The sequence below is a fragment of the Palaemon carinicauda genome, chromosome 20 (genome assembly GCF_036898095.1).
Source record: "Palaemon carinicauda isolate YSFRI2023 chromosome 20, ASM3689809v2, whole genome shotgun sequence".
Lineage (NCBI taxonomy): Eukaryota > Metazoa > Arthropoda > Malacostraca > Decapoda > Palaemonidae > Palaemon > Palaemon carinicauda.
Window position 1 is genome coordinate 38605762 of NC_090744.1, and position 21128 is coordinate 38626889.

Consider the following 21128-nt stretch of genomic DNA (forward strand, 5'->3'; position numbering starts at 1 on the left):
AGCATGATGCAATAATAAATGGAAAATGATACAATACATACCGTAAAATACTGTATATATATTAAATATACAGGTCCTTATGTACTGTACTATTATAGTTACCCTTATTATAGAGAGATACATTTTCTATTGTGTTAACTGTAGCAGCAGTAGGGGATTCAGCGTTATGAAGCTTCATCTTTGGTGGATAATGGGGTAGGGTGGGCTGGGGCACCCTAACAGTACCAGCCGAACTCGGTTTAGTCCCTTGTCAGGCTAGGAGGAACGTAGAGAGGAGAGGTCCCCTTTTTTGTTTCATTTGTTTGATGTCAGCTACCCCCCAAAATTGGGGAAGTGCCTTGGTATATGTATATGTAAACAACCTGTTTTCTTCAATTTTTCTAATGGGTGACTATTTTATTCTCAGCCTGGCTGTCAAATCTTTTACTTATGAAACTTTATTGCATTGTGAGTCGGAAAAATCTTTGCATCTCGTTTCGCAGAGTGAAGACAGGTTCTTTCGTGAAGACAGGTATGAATGTGATGCTATTTAGGGGTTGAGAGTTAGTATCACTGCCGTTGCTTAAAGGTTTGCTGGAATCTTTAGATGCACAAACAAAGCAAAATCTCCTTAAAGCTTATGAAGCTTGTAGCTGTACAGTACTGTACTGTCAACCTCAGCAAGTATGGTAGTAGCTGGAGTGGCATTATCAACCTCACTCACTGATACAACCAGAATCTTTTATGTGGTCAACACTAACTGAACATTTGTTCCTACATGAACATAAACCCTTGTAATTTGTATGGGGTTTATTCCCAATTCATTTAGTTATGAACAGAATTAAAGAAGTTGTGGGATTCTGGTAACATTGTATGATTACCAGCTATCCCCCCCTATGCTGGCTAAAGCAGTGGCACAGTTTCACTCATCTGGATGCTGTTGCAGGCAGATACAGTATGTTTATGACCACTTCCACGTTGTGCTTTATGCTTGAGCTGTTCTTTGTCGTTTGCTTTTCTCTTTTGAGTGAGAATGATCACGAGTGCCATTAAAGGCAGTATGAGGACCTGTCCCGTTTTTTATTGGCATCTGTGTGGCACCTTCATGAGCTGAGTCGAGGTCGATTCCCCATCTTGTTTGCCCAAGTTGTCAAGATAAGAGCAGTAACCCTTCTCTACTTGTGTTTTTGCTTCCTCCTCCTTTGGGGCCAAGAGAAAAGACTTTGATTAGTAATTCATGATATCTCCCATTTAAATCCAACCTTTTCAAAGTTTTCAGAAACCCCAGTGTCCAAAAATCAGTTTTCCTTTCCAGAGTTCTGTACTGAAATGATCAATGTAGTGTGTCCTATGGGACAGTTAGCTTGAGATCACACATCGTGATACTGATCCTCTTTTGGCCCTTATTCAGCCAGAGCATGAAACAGTGCAAGTATCTTCCCTCAAAGAAAGCCACTGGCACTCCTAAGAAGGCTTCATTTTCCTATTTAGATGATTTACAAACGCCCAATATAGCGTATCTTCTAATCTAAAATTACAGGTTCGATCTCTCCACGAGAGGCGGCCGCACATTTTGCCCTACAGATACACAAAGGAAGGATAACTAGAGTTGCTATACGCAAGCCATGGGAACATGAGATAACTAGATGCGCCGCCATGACTACATGTGAAACTTGAGGGCAACCTACCAACGTTTCACATTTTCTAAGTCTGGCAGAGTGGGAGGCTCGGAAAGTGCTTATGTCTTCCAAGTGAAATAGATTGGCAACTATGTCCCGCATTCCTCGGTCTGTATTGCTCCAAAGAAAACATGTTTTTTCTAGTTTTTGGAGCTACACTGTCGAGGGCTATGTGGTGAAAAGGCGGTACTGAAGAACCTTACCCACGTTTTCTCATGTAGCCATACTTACATGGTATCAAAATCAACCCCCTCATAAGAGGAGGAGGTCGTACAGTATTCTCCCTTTAACTATTCAGCCCCCAGGTTCAAGTGTTTCTGATGGGATACACCTGACATATTTTTCCCTCAAAAGTTTCTAGCTTGGTGGAGACAAAACCATCTCTATCTCTTCCAACTTACCAGTAATTAGACTGCTGGTTTACAATGTTATGGTTAAGAGAGTAAATTAATGTTAAGATCGTTGGTGGGAGAGTGGAATTACTGCAATTAATTTTTATAGGGCTTTTGGAGTTCATGTTTTGGATGATTGTATTATAAAAGAAAAAAACTGAAATAGTGAAAAAAGAAAGATAGCAGGATATATGCAAAATATCAGGAGGGAAACCAAGTTTGGAATGTGTAAAGGGATTGATGAGCCATTTCCTCTTAAGTAAATTAAATATTGATATGAATGAATACTGTATTTTATAGAAGTGAAGTATGGGTGTTAAATATAAACCAGTTAAGAAAATTTTAAGCTAATTTTTTTTTTATGGTGTACGTATGGAACAAGATGAATCAAAAGGAGGAGAAAGGTGAAGACTTGAGGGTCATTTGTTGATCAAAGGTGTGATCAGATTTAAAGTGCTTAGAGGAATACCTAGAAAGTTTGGGCTATCTGAAGTCATCCCTTATTAAGGAGGAAGAGTTTGATGTAACACCTTAATTAATAGAAAAATATCGTCTCTTGGTATTTTCTGTAACATGCGATTCTTCCATTTGAAAAACTTTTTATTAGAAGTTATAAATTGGCAAGTCTCGGTTTTTGGGATATACCCCCTCCCATGTTCATTACTGTGCTTCTTATATCAATGACCTTGTCTGAATGTTTGAGCAGGAACTGTACTCTAATTTTTCCACAATAGTTTTTCTATACTTTCTCTGGTTGGTTGCAAATATGTGTTTTAAAAATTTTTTTAACTTATTTAGGGATTTTACATTACTTACTAAGACACTATAGAAAAGAAAGGAGTAAACTTCAGGCCTTCCTTACATCAAGGAATTTAATACTTTAATTAAAATTTCAATAGGGTTTTTAACTATCTAATCACACACACACACACATACATTATATATATATATATATATATATATATATATATATATATACTATTCATTATTCATTACTTTTATGCTGTGTGTTATCCTGATGATGTTTATTTGGCCACATACCTTACAATTTTCAGAAGTCTGCCTGTTCTTGAATTAAACATTACTGACTCGGATGTAAGAAAATGTCTTGAATCTAAGGGTATTTAGCTGTAAAAATCATCGTTATGCTGTTCTTTAAATAGAATGTACTGTACTGGAGTAGAGTTTTGCTTTTATTTGATAGTTGCCTAAGAATAAAACTTCAGTAAATGGGGAAGATAATGTAATATTAATTTTGTTACTTGTAAATTTTTCTAGAAAATCATTAAGTGTATTTAAGAACAGTGTGAAAGAAGAAGAGATGTGTGGAGGAACATGAGGGAAATTTGACTTTGTTTTTTTTTTGCTAGGAATGATGCATTGGAGAGATGTTTAATGAGGAGGTATTAAGTTGGACTTGAATGCTCTTTATGCGGCCTGGCGGAGTTTTCTATGTTAAGTTGCGTATTTTTCTTTGTAGGGCCGCATCAGGGTGAAGAGCAGACGTGAACTGGGCCTCCTCTCCATCGCCTCCTCCGTGCCCTCAGTTTCCATTTCCTCCACCGTCTCTTCTTCTTCTCCTTCTGTTCTAGGACCTGATAGTGTCGGTTGCAGTAGTAGCCTTCTTACGCCTTCACCTACACACACTCAGACCCCAGTCATGTCCCCGTTACCCACCAGCCCCATACCTCCTGGTAGCCCCATTACTAGTTCCAGTACCAGTCCTCTTGCCACCCCTTTGAATCTTTCATATCCTTTAAAGTGTCACCACTGCAACTACATAGGCACTTGTGAAAGTGTTTTCCTGAGACATTTGCGCACACATGGTGGAGGAACGACTGGGGTTCGACTTTATAACTGCAACTCATGCCCGTATAGTGCAACTCAGTGGGAGAGTGTCCGACGGCACGCCTGGAGACAGCATCGCCAAGAAGTTGATTCAGAGAAGGAATCTTCAATTTGATTTATTTTGTCTTGAAGCATAAAAAGATAGCTACAGTAACCCACACATTTAATTAGCCAGGATCCAGTTTACAATAATTATCTCAGTCTCTGAAATAAGAGAATTTTATTTGAATATGCTCAGCACCTAAGCTATAAAAATGCCATTTTGTACAGTATATGAAGGAATATTACAGTTATTGCACAAACATCCATTATTATATTATTGAAGGGGAGGTTTATGTTAAAGTACAGTGTTATGGTATCCTAAAGAATTAGATTTGAAAAGATAGATTGTAGGTTATTTCCTGTGTTCTCTCCTTTTTTTAATGTGAAGAGACTGATTCATTATACAGTAACCTATAATCGGATTACTTTGGGTGAGTAACGTAACATAACTCATAAAACTGATTTTTATAGTAAGTTCAGCTCCATGTAGTTTCAGTTCCCGTGGTGTCTTTTCAAAAGAAAATAGTGCTCTTTTCATAAGTAATTTTATCAGACTGTGAAATCATTTGAGTATGTCACAATTCTGTACTTCATCATAAGCCCTTTACTGCATTGTATTTTCTCATGCATACTTACTGTATTGTTAAATGTTGTATTATTTGCTCATGAGTTCTGTTTATTGTTGTAGTAATAAGCGGTACTTATATGAGCCATACAACCTGTTAGATACTTGAACAAGTATTATTCAATTTTTGTACTAATATAAATGATGGTGCAGTAGTCATTTGGGACATAGTAACTACATTTTTGTGTGATAGTGTTTACTCTTTCGTTTTGTTTTAGAATTCCAGCCTTATTCAGAATAGTACTTTTGCCCAATAAATTGAAAATTGATAGAAGTAGTGGCAATGCAGTATTTGTATTGAAAAAATGAAAGAAATATTCATTTGACTGGAGAGGGGTTAACTTTAGTACTGTGCCAAGATAAACATCCTGATTTATAAGCTAGATTTATGAAAGAGGAAGTTGTAAACATTGCATGTTTGTTATTCCTTATCTTCCAACTGCTACTTCCAGATTTCTTTTAGCTCTGTAATTTACATCATCAGAGTATGGAAGAGAAAATGAGAGAAGGTTCTGATAGTAACCTTGAATAAAAATAGTTTTGCAGTTTAATAGCCTTGAATAATATTGAAAAAAAAAAAATCTTAAAATTTAACTTTGTGAAGAATTCCTCATCAGTCTTCAGGCACACTGTTTATCTCTGTAGAATTGCATATAGTTTTTGTATCTTTATGCTATGTGCATTGAATTTGCTTTTATTTTGATTACAAGTAATGAAATTAGATTAATATTCCTATTTAGATAACAACCATAGTTTTCATTATTACAATAGGCCAAACAATAAAGTCTTATTTTGGACTTTGAAAGGTATAGGAGATGGGAAATTATTTTAAAGCGAAGAATATTATGAAAACCAATACAGTATATATTTTAGTTAATGTAGCCTATAAGGTACAGTACGTATAGATGGTTCATTTGGGATTCTGTGCTTGATACAAATATGTAAAAAGAAATGATTGAAATTCCCTTCTTTAGTGCCAAACATAAAATTAGGCCTTTCTAGCTTTTAAATGTCTAAATTTGAACTTTTGGTCCATTAACCTAAGCTATTATATTGATACTAGAGAGAGTATGAAGAGTAACTCAACGGAATATTAGATTCAGAACACCAATTTTTTCACCTTTAATATTTTGTCTTTCATTTAGGGTTTATAAAAGAACCATTAACTTTGTAATAATACTCGCGACTCTCCTTCAAAATCATTCAAGAAAAATGTTTTTTAACATAGGTGTCAAAATGAAGGGAAAGTTTTCAATTTCCCATTGTTTTAAAGCAGATAAGTTTCCAGATGTAGGAGTAAAGCTTTTTTTTCAAATTGCAAAGCCACTTATTTTTGTTGAAGGTTTGGCTAATTTGGTCATTGTGAAACATGGTCTACAATATTGTATTTAGGAGGTGTTGCTTGTGACTAGAATTTCACATTTGTTATTTATTAGATATTAGAGAGACACATTAGTATTAAATACAAATCATACAAACTGCATTAATCAGGGACAAGGAGTGAAGTAGTAATGAATCAAGGAGAGACAATTTCTGAGTAACTAGGAAGGCAATCAAAGGATTTACTAGTGAAATTAATTAGAGAGTTGAAACTTGAGATTATTTTAGGAAGTTTACTTCATATAGTTAAGGTCTTTGAATTTTTCTCGCTTTGAGCCACAAAGGCATTGTAAAATATCAAGTACTGTAGTATAAAAATGTAGTGATTTTTTAGTTCGGATTCCAGGTAATAATTGGAATTTCAGGCAAATGCAGTGAAAGAGGAAACTAATGCAGAAAGCAGCACCTATCATTAAAAACTTATTTGTTTAATTTTTTTTCACATCCCTTTAGTCCCAAATGAAATAGCACAATTATTGAATGTGTCATTAAATGGTCATGTGGTTAACAGTAGAAATATCTTAAATATTTCCAAAGTAGAAACTCGCTAAAGCAATGTCGTCGGTTTTCTCTTTGGTAACATTACTATAGTATATTGTTCATAAAGTTTCTCTTGTCAAAGTTATTGCACCTAACGTGGCATGTTTGAAAGTTTTTCATAAGATGTACAATACAGTATTCTACAGTACTGTATTGACTATCAATTGCCAATTTTCACTACCCGAGAAACTGTAAGAGTCCTCAAGGACTTTAGATCACTTAACAGTACAAAGTCTAAAGGCAATTACTGTATAGAAGAAATCTATTCTTACAGTTTTCCTTTTGAAAAAAAAATTAAAACTGAATACCAAGTTATATTTTAAATATTGACATGAAGCCTGTTTGAGGTAAATACAAGTAAAAATTTGAATGTTTTTGACAATTTTTATTAGAGCATACAGCTGTTATTATCATTGAACAACTGGATACAAGTACTGTACTTGTATTATTTCTGTATTGTTTTTCTAACTTATAATTAATATGGAATACTTATGTGTTTAACAATTTTTAATATTGAAGTGACTGGATACAGTAATAAGATGGAGTAGTACATTAGTAGTTATGATTTTAGTGGAAAGTTTGATTTTGTGTGTGTCATCATAATGTGATGTCTTGCTGTTTGTTCCTGTACTCTTCATTGAGGAATATGAATCACAAAATTTTTTCCTGTCTTCCGACTTGCCCCATCTTCATACTCTTCTTCCTTTATGCATATTTTGTCGGAGAATTAAAACTAATGTTTGAGATAATGCCTTTGGTTTTTAAGGAGTTAAGCTTTAATAAACTGTAGATGCCAAAGCATTTATATATATACCTTGATAATAAGTAAAAAAAATAATTGTTTAATGTTTGTACACAATTTAGAATATATAATAGTTTTATGTGAATGATAATAAGTATACAGGTATTGTATTTTAGAATGTATTGATGTAGTGCCTATATGAAGAGATGAATAATTTTTATGAATTGACATACATACATATATAGTATGGATTTTTCAAGCAAGTATAAAGATGTACAGTAGTTTGTTTTAGTGACATATGTAATGTTGTGTCATATATGATGCCAAATAGGACTTCTGTGGCTTAATGCCATACTTTTAGATAACCAGATGTAATACTGTAATGTAGTTTTAGACCTTGCTGTAACACCAAATATTTTTGTGATAGGTATTTTATAGAGTTACGTAAGTCTTTTAAGAGCATTGGTTTTTGAAGTATGATAGAATGTTACAAGTTGCATTGAGGAAATTGGTAGGAAATTTTAGAAAACAAGCGTTTGGTGCTTTGAAGTACAAAAGCAGCTTTAACTTTTTTTTTTTTTTACTTTAATGATTTATTGAAGGAAAATTCAGTACCCTAATACAGTAGACTGTACAGTAATGCTTATAAGTAATTAGAATTTGAACATATTATCCAGTTCGAAGAAAACGTTTAAACCAGGATTGTAGTTATGTACAGTAACCCATATGTTGTTGCACATTCTCTATTAGTGTTTATCTTATGTGGTAAGTTTTAGAATTGATTTTAAAGTAGGGTTTAATTAAATAACAACAACAACTAACATGTATTAGGTCATTTATGCTGGGTGGGTTTTGAATAGGTAGTCATTAAACATAAACTTTCCAAGGTTAGAAAGGAATATGAAACCTTACCCTTGTCAAGTTAAAATCAGATTTAATGGTCTTCTGATTTGCATTTTTTTTTTCACATTAATTTCAACTGAAACCTTATTTAGTTTTATTCAACTCTTGATTCTTTGATCTTTGGTAACACCTTATTTGATAAATTTGGATGTTTTACATTAATTTTGCACAAATAATTACAATATTATTTTATTACACTTGAAAATTTAAATCTGAAGATATCCCTATTCACCGAGATGCTTCATATCTTAAATTCTGTTTTATTATTTTTTGAATATTACAACTTACAGATAACAGCAGCTATGAGTTGGGTTTGTATTCTAGTCAGATATTTGTGAGGTGGTAGATTTTACGTTTTTTCAGTGGCGTCATTAATAATTCACATCATCAAGAGCTTTTCTTTTTTTACCATTTGAAGTTGAATGGGAAAGCTCAACTGTAATTCGTAGACATTGGACCTTTCAAGTTTGTGCATTCCACTCACTTATAACTTCTTTTGGTTCAGTTTTTTCTTTGATGATTTTTCAAGAATTTTACTGAAAGGTAGACCTCATGATTGGGAACAAAGAGATATTAATATAATTTTTGGTGAGAAAGACCTTTTAAGAGGTAGATTACTCAGTCCTGATGGCTTCTCATAGGCTATGAAAAGGAAACCATATTCACCTGGGAAAATATAGCAATTAATCCCTTTCTTTTTCTCATGTTTATTATAGTCAGAGTCTTGAAACCATTTATTTTTAAGGTGTCGACATGTAATCCTAATTGCACAGTTAACAGTTATCAGTAGGTTGTAGAGAAGGGAATAATTTGTGCCCATATATGGAACAAAGTAACTACTGTATATTTCCCTTACTGTATTTAAATTTCAGCCATAAGTTTATTTAGATAAGAAATGAAAGACTCGAGTCTGTAAAAGTTACTAACAATTGAACTGTAATGACCTTTTTGTTTAACTCACCAGTGTTTTATAATAATGCCGGAGATGTAGATTAGAGATGTAAGAAAGAGCTGAACTGAAGAATGCTGTTCACTCAAGTGTCAGGGCATTTTAGTTTTAATGTTTTGTAATGGGTAGGTATACTGTAATTCTTTAGGGTGAAAAAGTTATAATTTTCAGATTTAATCCTTCAAGTACAGTACAAGAAATGTATGTGTCCTAGCAGGAAAGGGTTTGCATATTTTGTGAAATATAGGATTATATAGAAATTTGTAGATTGCTATTTGATGACTGGGTTCACCCGATGGATTAGTTTTTAGGTTAAACTGGAACAAACTGAAATGAAAGAAATTGGACAGTCAAGTGAGAATTGACCAAAGCATATCATCATCATCATCAATGTTTTTCTGTTAACTCTTCCCCTTACAGGTTTAGATGTAATATGAGTACTCTCGCTTTTTCATGTCCTTTACAAAGTAATCGTAAACACCGTCAAGGATTAGGTCATCATTTATGCACTTGTTCTAATTTCCCTGATCTTCCTAAAGGTAATAGTCTTGCCACTTACATATATACTATTATTCAGACTAACACTTCCTGATTCCATCTTATCACAAACCCAAACCATCGTAATGTTTGAGTTTTCAGACGTTTTTCCAGCTTTCAGACAATACTAGTCCTAATTTCATGTTCAGTACCTATGTTTCTGCTGCTTAGAGTGGTACAGACCTTATGTACTATACAGTATAGTACTGTAATCATAAGCATTTTCTCTACTAATAGGAAATTTGTAATTTATAATGATCTGGCAATCTACAGATTCTTTGCAGAATCCATTTTAGGTCATAGGGGTATTGTTTAGTGCCCTTTACTTTCCATGTTCCCTATGGTCTCTTCCCACTTGGCTCTCCGACTTCTTTAGATTTGCGTTCATCCAATTCTAAACTTTTATTTCCCCAAGGGACAATAGAAATTTGACTTGGTGATCTTGTGAAACAAATTTATAATTATATTAACAAAATATGTAAAATACTGTTAATTTCATCCCTGCTGAAGAGATTTTCTCTCTGATGCTCTATCATTGAACACTATGAAAGGAAATGATTCATATGTTGAAGGTTACCATGTTTAATATTCTCTTAATGTTGCTAGCTTAGAGTATGTGAAAATTTTACTATTAAGAATTGCCATAAGACGGTAAATTTTTCTATTTGAAAATGCTATAAGACTGGCTAAGGAAGTTATGATTTGATTAATAGATAAAATTTTATGTCAAACTTGTTTCCATTTGTGGAAGAAAATAGAATGTTGCATAGGGTATAAGAGACTAATTTCTGAGCAAATCCTTAACCCTTTCTGCCTTTATGAGCTGTGTTGTGCATGAATTCTCGGGGATCATAATTCTTCCAGACTCTGGTGTAAACACAATAAGAGAAGCTTCCCCTTTTGTGAACTCTGTTACTGAAGAGAGCCTTTATTTATTTTTGTTTGCATTTATGATTTGATTTTCTAGTCAAAATTGTGAGTTTGAATGATGTATCTATACTACTGAACTATGTCTGATCTACTTGATGTACAGATCAAAACACTTTAGGGTTTATAACTTAATTGGTCCTATCTGTCGATGTTAGTACAATATCATACCTTTTTATTTTATATTTTCTGATTGTAAATTCGTCATGTTAGAAAGTCATAATAATTATTTTATGAATACATTTTTTTTTTTTACTTATTTTTAACTATTTAACATGATGGACATTCTTTAATGAGCAGAAAGTATGAATTTATAGTTACCGATAGAATGAGTAAAGATCATTATGGAATTTAATCTAATGTAGGACTGTAAGAAATTACACCTGACCCTTGTTTTGACTGGAGTATGTAAGTAGACAATTTCTTGCATTTTGGCTGGAAGAAGTTTAAGCATTGTGTGAAATGCAGTTGCTTATAGAGCACATGTGACTTTGTTTATGACTTGATCACCCATCTATCTCTTGGCCATCCTTCTCTGTTACAATTTCAGTACCGTACTTTTCTTGCTTCTCTACAGGTAGTTTTTCTTACTTTCTTTTAAATGGAGAGTCATCTGCCTCTTTATGCGTATTTGGTACCCCTTACTATCATGCTGTAAGTAAACCTTCCCTCTTGCTTTTCACGGATTCCCATTACTTCGTAATTTTTAAGAGATTAGTTCACCATTTTCCTTAAATTTCCAAACACTTTCTTTTCACTACGTTATTGTTTTGTTCCTTGCTGAAGTTATGTTAAACCTTGTGGTTGCTTAATCCCTCTGCCTTTTCAAAAAAAGAAAATGTGCTTTTGCAGCAACACCCTCGTTCATTTTTTTGAAAGGGTAATTACATAGTTGGTATAAGCTCAATCACTCTATTTAGCCTTTGTTAAATAGGCCAGTAAAGATTTAACATTTTTGAAAACTTCGAATAAAGTATTCAGTCGTCATGGATTGAAATTTTTTCCCTTTTTTCCTCTGATATTCTCCATCATATGTCATTAGATATTTAAAAGAAAGTATTTTTCTGAATCAAAGAGGATATGTTGGATATTGGTTGTAAGTTCTTCTTCATATTAATATTATTATTGTTACTACTACTACTACTACTACTACTACTACTACTACTACTACTACTACCTAAGCTACAACTGTAGTTGGAAAAGCAGGGTGCTATTAGCCCAAGGGCTCCAACAGGAAAAAATAGTCCAGAGAGGAAAGGAAGTGAATAAACTACAAGAGAAGTAAAAAAAATAAATAAAAAAGATTTTGACGAAGGAAAAATCTATCTCTGGGCTCGACCTGTGTCGCTCCGTGAAATGCTCCTCTAGCATCATAGCATCATTTCTAAGGCATAGATATTGCTAAATATACCAGAGAAAAAAAGGATGCATGGAATACCAGGAATAAACCCAGCTCATTCACTCTATGAGTGTCGGTATAGTAAACTGGGGCGTGATAGAACCACGACCATAGGTCCCTCACCAATTAGACCTCTCCCTCCTTCCCCACCCCTACACCTCCCCACCCCCTTAACTCATTCCTCCATAGCACCAGCGTTGGTCAGACGTGTTTTGCTTTGCTCTGTGTTTTTTTGTGTTTTTGAATATGTCCGACGTTTTAGAGATCCCTGCTCCCAAGTTGAGTATTATATTGTAAGAACAGTAACAACATTAAAATAGATCTTCCATATTTAAAGTATAGAAATTTAAAGAAGAGAGAGGAAGTGAAATATGATAGAAGAGTGTGCCCGACTGTACCCTAAAGCAAGAGAACTCTTGGGTTCTAACCCAAGACAGTGGAAGACCATGGTACTGTGGCTATGACACTACCAGAGAATAGAGAACAATGGTTTGATTTTAGAGTGTCCTCCCAGAAGAGGAAAGATGCTACTGAACAAACACAGTGCAGTAGTTAACGTCTTGAGTGAAGAAAATTTTTTTGGTAATCTCAGTGTTGTCATGTGTATGAGAACAGAGGAAAATGTGGAAAGAATATGCCAGACTATTCATTGTATGTTTAGGCAAGGAAAATGAACCATAGCCAGAGAGAAAGATCCAATGTAGTATTGTCTTGGCCAGTCAAAGGGCTCAATAACTCTCTAGTTTTAATATCTTAATGGGTGGCTGGTGCTCTGGCCAACATACATATTAGGTGAGCTACAACAGTAGTTGGAAAAGCAAGAGGCTACAAGCCCAGGGACTCCAACAGAGAAAATAGCCCTGTGAGGAAAGGAAATAAATAAATTAAATATGAGAAGTAATAAATAAATTATATAAGAACAGTAACCACTTTAAAATAGATATTAGGATGAATACAATTCGTCCAGCCTTCTTCCAAATTGGATTTATGCTGGTGCTGTGCATGTTTCTGAAAGCGAAGCATATAATTCTTATATAACTTTTATTCCTTTAGAGCTTACATTTAAAATGGATCGTCATAGACATCTTGTATACTGAAAGCATTTTAATTACCTTTGATGTGATGCTTACAAGTTCATAGCATGTACACTTTAAGAACAAATTATAATTATCTTTTTTTTTAATTTGGAGGGACGTCCAAAACCGATGGTGCTATGGCATCAGTTACTTTTCCCCAATTAATTTTTTTTTCATGTTATTTAAATTACACACATTTTTAGCCTTAGGTTAAGAATTTTTTTTTTTTGATAGATACTTTTATAATTAAAGTTTTGTTCAGTACAGTATATTAAAAGTTCATATTAAGGGAAGCCTCTCTGATATATTTATGTAGTCAAAGGCTGTGACATCAAAATTTGTGGTATTTATGACCAAACTCTAAGATTATTCATATTAGATTAATTTAGAATGTTATTCATTCATCTAGCATATAACTGTTTCCAAGCTCTTGGTAAAACGAGACCTCTTCATGTTATTTATCATGTAAAATATTCTTAGTAATGCACAGTATTTAAAAATCAATTACTATATTTACAGATTTATTGCAAAATTCAGGTAGCCTCGAAATTAAGAATGATTTAAAATCATGTTCTAAAAATGGTTGTATGTATTAGTACCTCTTCAGTTTGACTTACTTTCTTGTGTGTGCAAATCAATATATTTTAAACTGCTGCTGCTTTTTATGTTGTGCCCACTAAGTATTGTACTCGAGAGAAATAGCAGAAGCCCTGCAGCAACTCATTACTGTAATATGTTTTTGAGCAATTAATAAGGAAATACAGTTGTAGAATATATGAATTTTTTCTTTCCCTCATTATGTTTTTTATATATTACATGTATTTCTAAGTTTTGCTGTAATGTAGCCAATAAGATTTGAATATACTTATTAATGTATTCACACTTATCAAAGATTGAATGTTCTTGAATGACTTTGGCTTTATCCTTGAATACCTTCAAGAAACATGGTTATATATTTTCCTTCGGTTGAGTCATGAATATATTCTTTTAGATTAAGGGTTTATAATAGTAAATTTATGTTTATTTTTGGCATTTAGATATGATTTATTTTCATCCTTGGGATCATTATCACATTAGTATCATAAGAGAACTAAATGGATTTTGACGAAGGAAAAATCTATTTTTGGGTGAGATAGCCATGTCGTCCTGATGGAAGTTCCTTTCGGCAGCTTCCTACTGTATAATATTTCTGCGAGTGATATTAAAAGAGAATTACCATCAGGTATCACGGGGTTCTAACCCCCTGAACGACTATCCGAAGATATCGTGCATAATCAGGGACGTATCTGAAGATAACCATCCATATCTACACCCCCAATAGACTTTACCCAGTCTAATCAACAAGAGAACAGGTATTTTATATATTTTGATTTAAACCTGAAGAGAAAAATAGAGTCTCTTGCATGAACTAATCAGTTCTATGGGATCTTACACAATTTTGTCCTCTAGAGAAAGAGTTAAACAATTGAAATAGATTTGTTGAAAGGTAGATTCAATAAAGGAGGAACCAGAGTGGTCACGTTTTGGTTGGTTGATCATTCCTTGAACAACACTTGGGGGAAATATATGACAAAATTAATTGATTGGTTGGGTTAATTAACCTGTCATTGGTGAAAAGTATGACAAAGTTAATTGACTGATTAGCTAATGTAATTCTAACATCGGAAAAAAGCATGACAAAGTTGATTGAATGACAAAAGCACAAGGTCATTGGTGATGCAATTTAATACAGTATTTGTACTTCGAGGTGCAAGTTGGCTGAAATCATATTGGTTTCCTATGAAAGATATGGGTATACTGTAGTAGCTATTCAAATATATATAATGTTAACACCAGAAAAGGACTTTTATGATAACCTTCAGTATTTCATACTACATGGTTTATTTAAACAGCCTTGATATTGTTTCCTGTAACACTTGTCCAAAATTTGCTGCTCATGTAAAGTTTTCTTATAGTAACAGTTAAGGTATTACAAGAAACACTAAAATTATCGACTAAATATTGTACTGTATTCAGATTTTCTCCTAATTTTTTCCTGATATCAGCTTTGAAAGTCACAAAGGCATAGATACTTATAATTGTCATCTCATGATTTATCAGTGCGATTATTTTTCTCTGAAAGTTAAAAGTTTTTCTTTTTGGGGCATAACTCTTGTTTCTAGAAATATAGTATTACGGTACTTATTTTAATACAGTCCTGATAGGTAACACATGTTCTACAGGGGAATGCCCATAGTAGAAAAGCATTTTGATTATAAATGTTACCAATTGATAATCCATTGGAATTACAGCAATTACTGTAATTGAATGGAGGACATTGCTCTATTACATAGACTTAAATTCTGTGATCTCTTCAATTTACCCAGGTTTTCAGTTCCTTTCTTGATCTCTTATCTTCATTTTGTTTCTTATCAATATTATGCAAACAGTGGTATATGATGTTCCTTTCTGTATTGCATACTTTAATGTCAAAGCCAGAAAATTTTCAATATTCTTTTTATGCAAGTTTGATACACCTCATGTTTCCACTTGGCATGTTAGTGCTGCACCTATATGGAGGCACATGGACGAAAAGCATAGCGTATGTGAAGTCACCTCCCGAATAGTAGTGGTATTATCATTTGTGAATTAAACTATTTCTCATTTTCAATTAAAGTTCATCACTTCTTTATAGCCAGATTCGTAAAGTTGATAAAATACTTGTGTTAGAATTTACTCAACTAAAGTAACCCCATAATGAGCTAGTGACTGAATTTGCAATCAAACGGAAACACGCTGTCATCTGGACAGTGATTTTATCGCCTAGCTTTAGCTGATACATCACCAACAACAAAAATGTTTAAAAAGATTCAAGTAAATAGAAAATTAAGAGCATTTACGATCCGAAACGCCATCCAAAATAAGAGGAAGGATATAAGGATATAGATTACTTAATTGGCCTTCTGCCTCATAATCTAGATGTCTAATAGTGATTAAACATGCGGAATAGTTAAGGTTTAACTACAGAAGGATCTAAAGTAGTTAAAGAATTTGAAACTATGAGAGGAACTCTGTAAGGCACAGTAAATATTCAGAACCCTAACTGAAGGAACACAATATAATTATGACCAATAGACCTAACTGTAAGTCAGGCTGGGGTAAGCAACATGGTAGTTAAGTCGGACTTGCCTCCCACAAGAAATGGCTTTCTGGCCTTCATGGAATAACAAAGGAATTTAGATAAGTTAAGAAGTAAAACTCATCACTTTCTTTTTTGGACATTATGAAAACTAATGACAGTTGTTCGGTTTACAACGTTGTACTCCATAAAACAGTATGTAAAAGAAGGTGATTTCTCTGCAAAAAAAAAAAAAAAAAAAAAAACATTCAGTAAGGATTACAGTATAACTTAAAATGCAATAATCACTAAAAACAACCTGAAAGGAGAATATGCATTAATTTATTTACTTATTTAAAACACAATGCTTTCTTTATGCAAGAATGCTAACAAATCCTACAGGGAAGTCAATTAAAAGTCAATAAACACTTGGAAAGACTGCTAAGTTAAGTGATTCAAGAACGCTCCCCACTTGATTACCCACAAACATATCTTTATTCAACCAACTTGCAAAATGTGTATTGAAAAGATTTGAGCTTGTTTGGTGTAATGAATGGTCAAGATTGGAAACTATTATACAACAGATGGGTTTTATACAAGTTAATACGTCTCTGTGTTATAGAAAGCTTAAGGCTTAAACGAGAACCAGAATTACTACCCTTTTTCCTGTGAGACAATATATCGATTCTGTCCAACACTAAGTTGATAACAGGATATAGCCAGTCTTAGCAGAGGCTGTTTCTGCATATTTGGGAGAATAATTAGCTACTAAACTTACATTCCTCAGAGCTTATTATGGTATTTCTCAGCAATAATGTTATGTAATGTTTGAAAAGGAAATTATTCCTCACTTTCAATAATGCTTCCATATACTTCCTTTTCATGTTCTTGTATCATAGGTTTAACTGAGGAAAAATCAGCTGATTTCCCAGTTCATTTACAATTGTAGCGAATGGCAGGGATGCTGCAGATGAATGCGGAGGAATCATTCGATATGCCACGCCATCCTCTTATGTAATATGTTATATTTTCTGATCGCTTGCCTTTGAAAATGGTGGATAATAAAATTCAGATTATCCATTTAGTCTTATGCCTCATAATTGAGGAGTCTTATAAAGCGACTAGGATTGCGATATACAAGGACTTGCCAGGGTAAGGTTTAAAGTAATTAAAGAATTTGAGGTTCTGTGTAAGGCTTTCAAATCTTTAATGTGCAGCGCACTTTCGGAACTTAATGAATGAAACACTTTGAACACTAGGCTCAACTTGGGGAGTTTGGTTAGGTTGGCAATGGGGCGTGTAGAACCAGAGTTACCGTTTTAATAGAGGATTCACTGGACTACTATCGTTTCCACAGGCCGTGTAATAGTGTTTTTTTTTTTTTTTTCAAATAACTCCTAAAATAACTGATGGATTTCCATGATATCAAAGCAGGGAGCGCTTCATACAATGGCCTAATTTTGGGTAATACTGTGCATTGCCAATTACGTTTCATTAACTTTATTACTTAAGAAAATGAGGCTAAAGCCAGTCTTAGCCACCCACACATTCGCAAAAGTGATGACGTCCCTGTGACGTTGTTAAACGTTTCTTCCCCTGTACCTCCCATCCCCCGAATTGTTAATTAAACGCCTGTTTAACTCCATAGATAATTGACATATGACCTACCCCAAGCAATACGAAATTCTTTGTCAGTAAAAGTTCAGCATACCTGGTAATGTGATTCGTGACTTTAGACTTTACCTAAACACAAGACCAACATTTTATATCTTACCCACTCACTTACATTGAAGATCAAGAATGAGACTTATGAAAGAAGCCATGCTAACCCTACACTTCGCACTTCAAGCGAGTGTTGGTAAAGCAATAGAAATATAGTTTTCTTTAGGTTAAGCCGTAGGACTCATTCTTCCATACAACACAGGTTACTCGATACATCAATTGCCAGGAAGAAAATGACAGAGAGCATTGTTTGCTATAATTTATCATATCAATTTCACCAGAGAGAGTAGCTTGAATTCCTTAGAAGGTAGACTTCTAAAAGATGTTTCATATAAGGGCATTGACATCGGCCATTTGATAAATTTGGAAATCATATATATATATATATATATATATATATATATATATATATATATAGGCCTATATATATATATATATATATATATATATATATATATATGTGTGTGTGTGTGTGTGTGTTCATACATACATAAGATTTATTATATTTCAACCTATAGTTTTATATATTTATTTACGTTATAAGTACCAGTACCTATTTTTGTTACTTAAAAGGTATGTGACAAATATCTTTGCGACTTTGTCACTGGAATTATACCAGACTTCAATTAATGAACCAATCAACCTTGACATTGACATTGTCTACATGCCAAGCGGATATACTCGTATCAAAGTATTCATTAGCTTTGCTTTTCCAAAATAATGTTATCACCAATTGCTGGAAACCATAGATTTATGAGGGATGAAAAAAAAAAAAACCAAGAAATGGCCACTTATACATTTTACTCATCATCACTCATTAGGAAAATAAAATTGTTTTCCATTTCTACTAATGTTTTTATTTTTTTTTTAGTCGCAAATCTAAAATTTGTAGGAGTCCAAGTAGAATATCTCAGTGCAATTCCACACCCCTGTTTTAAACCTCTTGTATTATGTTTGATAATTTGTGTTAATCATCTAATCATTATCTACCACCATAAAACATTTTATTGCTCTTCCGACTCATTTTATATGTGCAGTACACATTCTTTCCTAACAGGGATTTACTCGGTAGCCTAATAACAATGGGAATGAAGGAAAGAAGGCAAGAAAGAAGGGGGTGGGGGGTACTAGGATAGCCATAGGTGTAAACACCGAAGGAGGGTTGGGGGAACCTCTGCGTCACAGTTACGTGATTAAGTAACACTTCTTCGAAACGCTCTGAAGGAAGGGAAGAAGTTCCTCTTTTTCTAAGAGTAAACGGGTTAATTAAGCACATCTGTCAATTCATTGTACCACCAAAAATTAGGCCAATGTTTAAAACATTCATTGCTGTAGTTTCATGGAAATTCATAAGCTGGTTTGTTAGATATTTGGGAAAAACACTATTACACGGCCTCTGGAAACGATAATAATAAACTTTAACATAGGAACTTAACGACATCAAAAGCTTATGAAGCTCATCATTGTGGAAAGTTGGATGATTATATGAATTGTCTAAAGGTGGAAGCGTGTCATTATTGTCATCATCCCCGATACAATCAACTAGCCTAGTATTTCCCGGTTTTCCTCTGAACTGAGAGCAAGTTTCCTATAGCGCTTTGCACTATATTGGTCGGCAGCCATTGAAATGCATTTTCACATGAAATGTACTGTGAGGGAATTGCACTTTTTGCAACAATTATTTAATCAGTATTGTCCCTGACGATACACCAAGGGAATGCGGATAACAAACTTCCACAAACAATTCTTGGGCCAAGAAAACCAGAGGAATACATCTTAATGTACAGTAATAAACAAAAATCTGAAAAAGGTCTGATCAGTACAGGTAGAATATTCCTTCCTTTATTAAGATAACATTTTATTTTTAGGAAAAAAATTGGGAAATTTTAAAATTATAAAATTTTGCGGGTGACGATTGGTTAAAATGAACCTCTGGAGAAGAAACAATATTAACTTCAGGTGAAGATAGAAATAAGAAATTTTATCATAAACATTGATTTTCATCATAACAGAATAACATTAATAATACAGTACTGGTTTAATAATATCAATCGTAATAATGCTGTAATATCATTCATAATATTATTCAGGAAAATTCTTAATTTCTATTATGAATTTTCCTGACTCACATTTATTATTATGATTGTTGTAACATTATTATGATGGATATTATTATAACAGTACTGTTATTATTAATGTTATTAGTATTATTACCTGCTGATGTACAGCTTGGATACTTCATGAAATAGCTTGCATCATCATGATCACTAACATTTTATGTCTGCTTCTCTATTTAGGAGTTAGACAAGAAATTGGTTCTTTCCAAAAACCATCTGGACTTTTGCAGATATAGGCCTTCATCTATCCCCATTTCATGGCATTTTGCTATTTACTCTACTTTAAAGGTTTTGAAACTGTAATGAGAGATGAATTTGTGAATTGCAGAAGAAAATGTATACTTTACTGTATTTGAAAATAAAGTTGAAAAAAAAAAGAATTGTAAAATGAAAAATGAAATTAATATTTGAAAAAAATATACTTCAACAGATAATGCACAATATACTATACAAAGAATTGAATTGTATGGAGAGTTTAGGCATTATTGTATGTATTAACATACTTTAATCTGTTCTAACCTAAGATATAGGATCTGGCCTGGACAAGATTACCCTTCTTAACCTTCTTGAAAATCTGCGGGAGGGGCATTAACTGGATCACATCCTAACCTAACCTAGAATGCTCTTTTGCCCGTTGCTGGGGAACTTTACCCCCAGTGCATCCCTCTTTTACAACCTAACCCGAAAATTAACAAGGTTATACTGTATATAGTCTTAGAGGTTATGGAGGGCTGACAGAGATTAAAAGATGAAATGGGAACGTGAAAAAATAACAAAGGTACTCTCCGTGAACATGTACTGTAACTATCTTGCTTATCAGAAGTCGCTCTTCATGTTTCTTGACGAGAAGTAAAAATCGTTTTTATTAGGCATTGGGTTATGTAGATCATTGTTGTGTGATAATAATCATATCTTAATACAATATTGCAAAATTTTTTATCCAGCCATTTAGTGTATTATATTTTGTCTGGCTAGAGAATTATCAGAAAGGTCTTATGTTTTGTGAACTGGTAGCAGTGGAGAGATGACCTCACCGCCTCTAGCCTCATTACGAATTAAAGTACAGTACCTCCGCTGAACATGGCACCACACACATTTTGAGAAAATTTTTGGTGGAATGAAAGAAGAAAATTAAAAGATAGTTGATAACTTATTAGAACAAAAATCAAATACT

The 21128-nt window shown here is 33.5% G+C and overlaps 1 protein-coding gene across 1 annotated transcript in view; it reads left to right on the forward strand.

Annotated features, from left to right (window-relative positions):
• Nucleotides 1-9512: 9512 nt before the first annotated feature.
• Nucleotides 9513-21128, forward strand: part of LOC137659742 (zinc finger protein 271-like) — a 32718-nt gene continuing 21102 nt past the window's right edge. Inside the window, exons 1-2 of the mRNA XM_068394555.1 lie at nt 9513-9618; nt 11121-11197. Coding sequence (XP_068250656.1) covers nt 9513-9618; nt 11121-11197 — 183 coding nt within the window. The remainder of the gene's footprint in view (nt 9619-11120; nt 11198-21128) is intronic.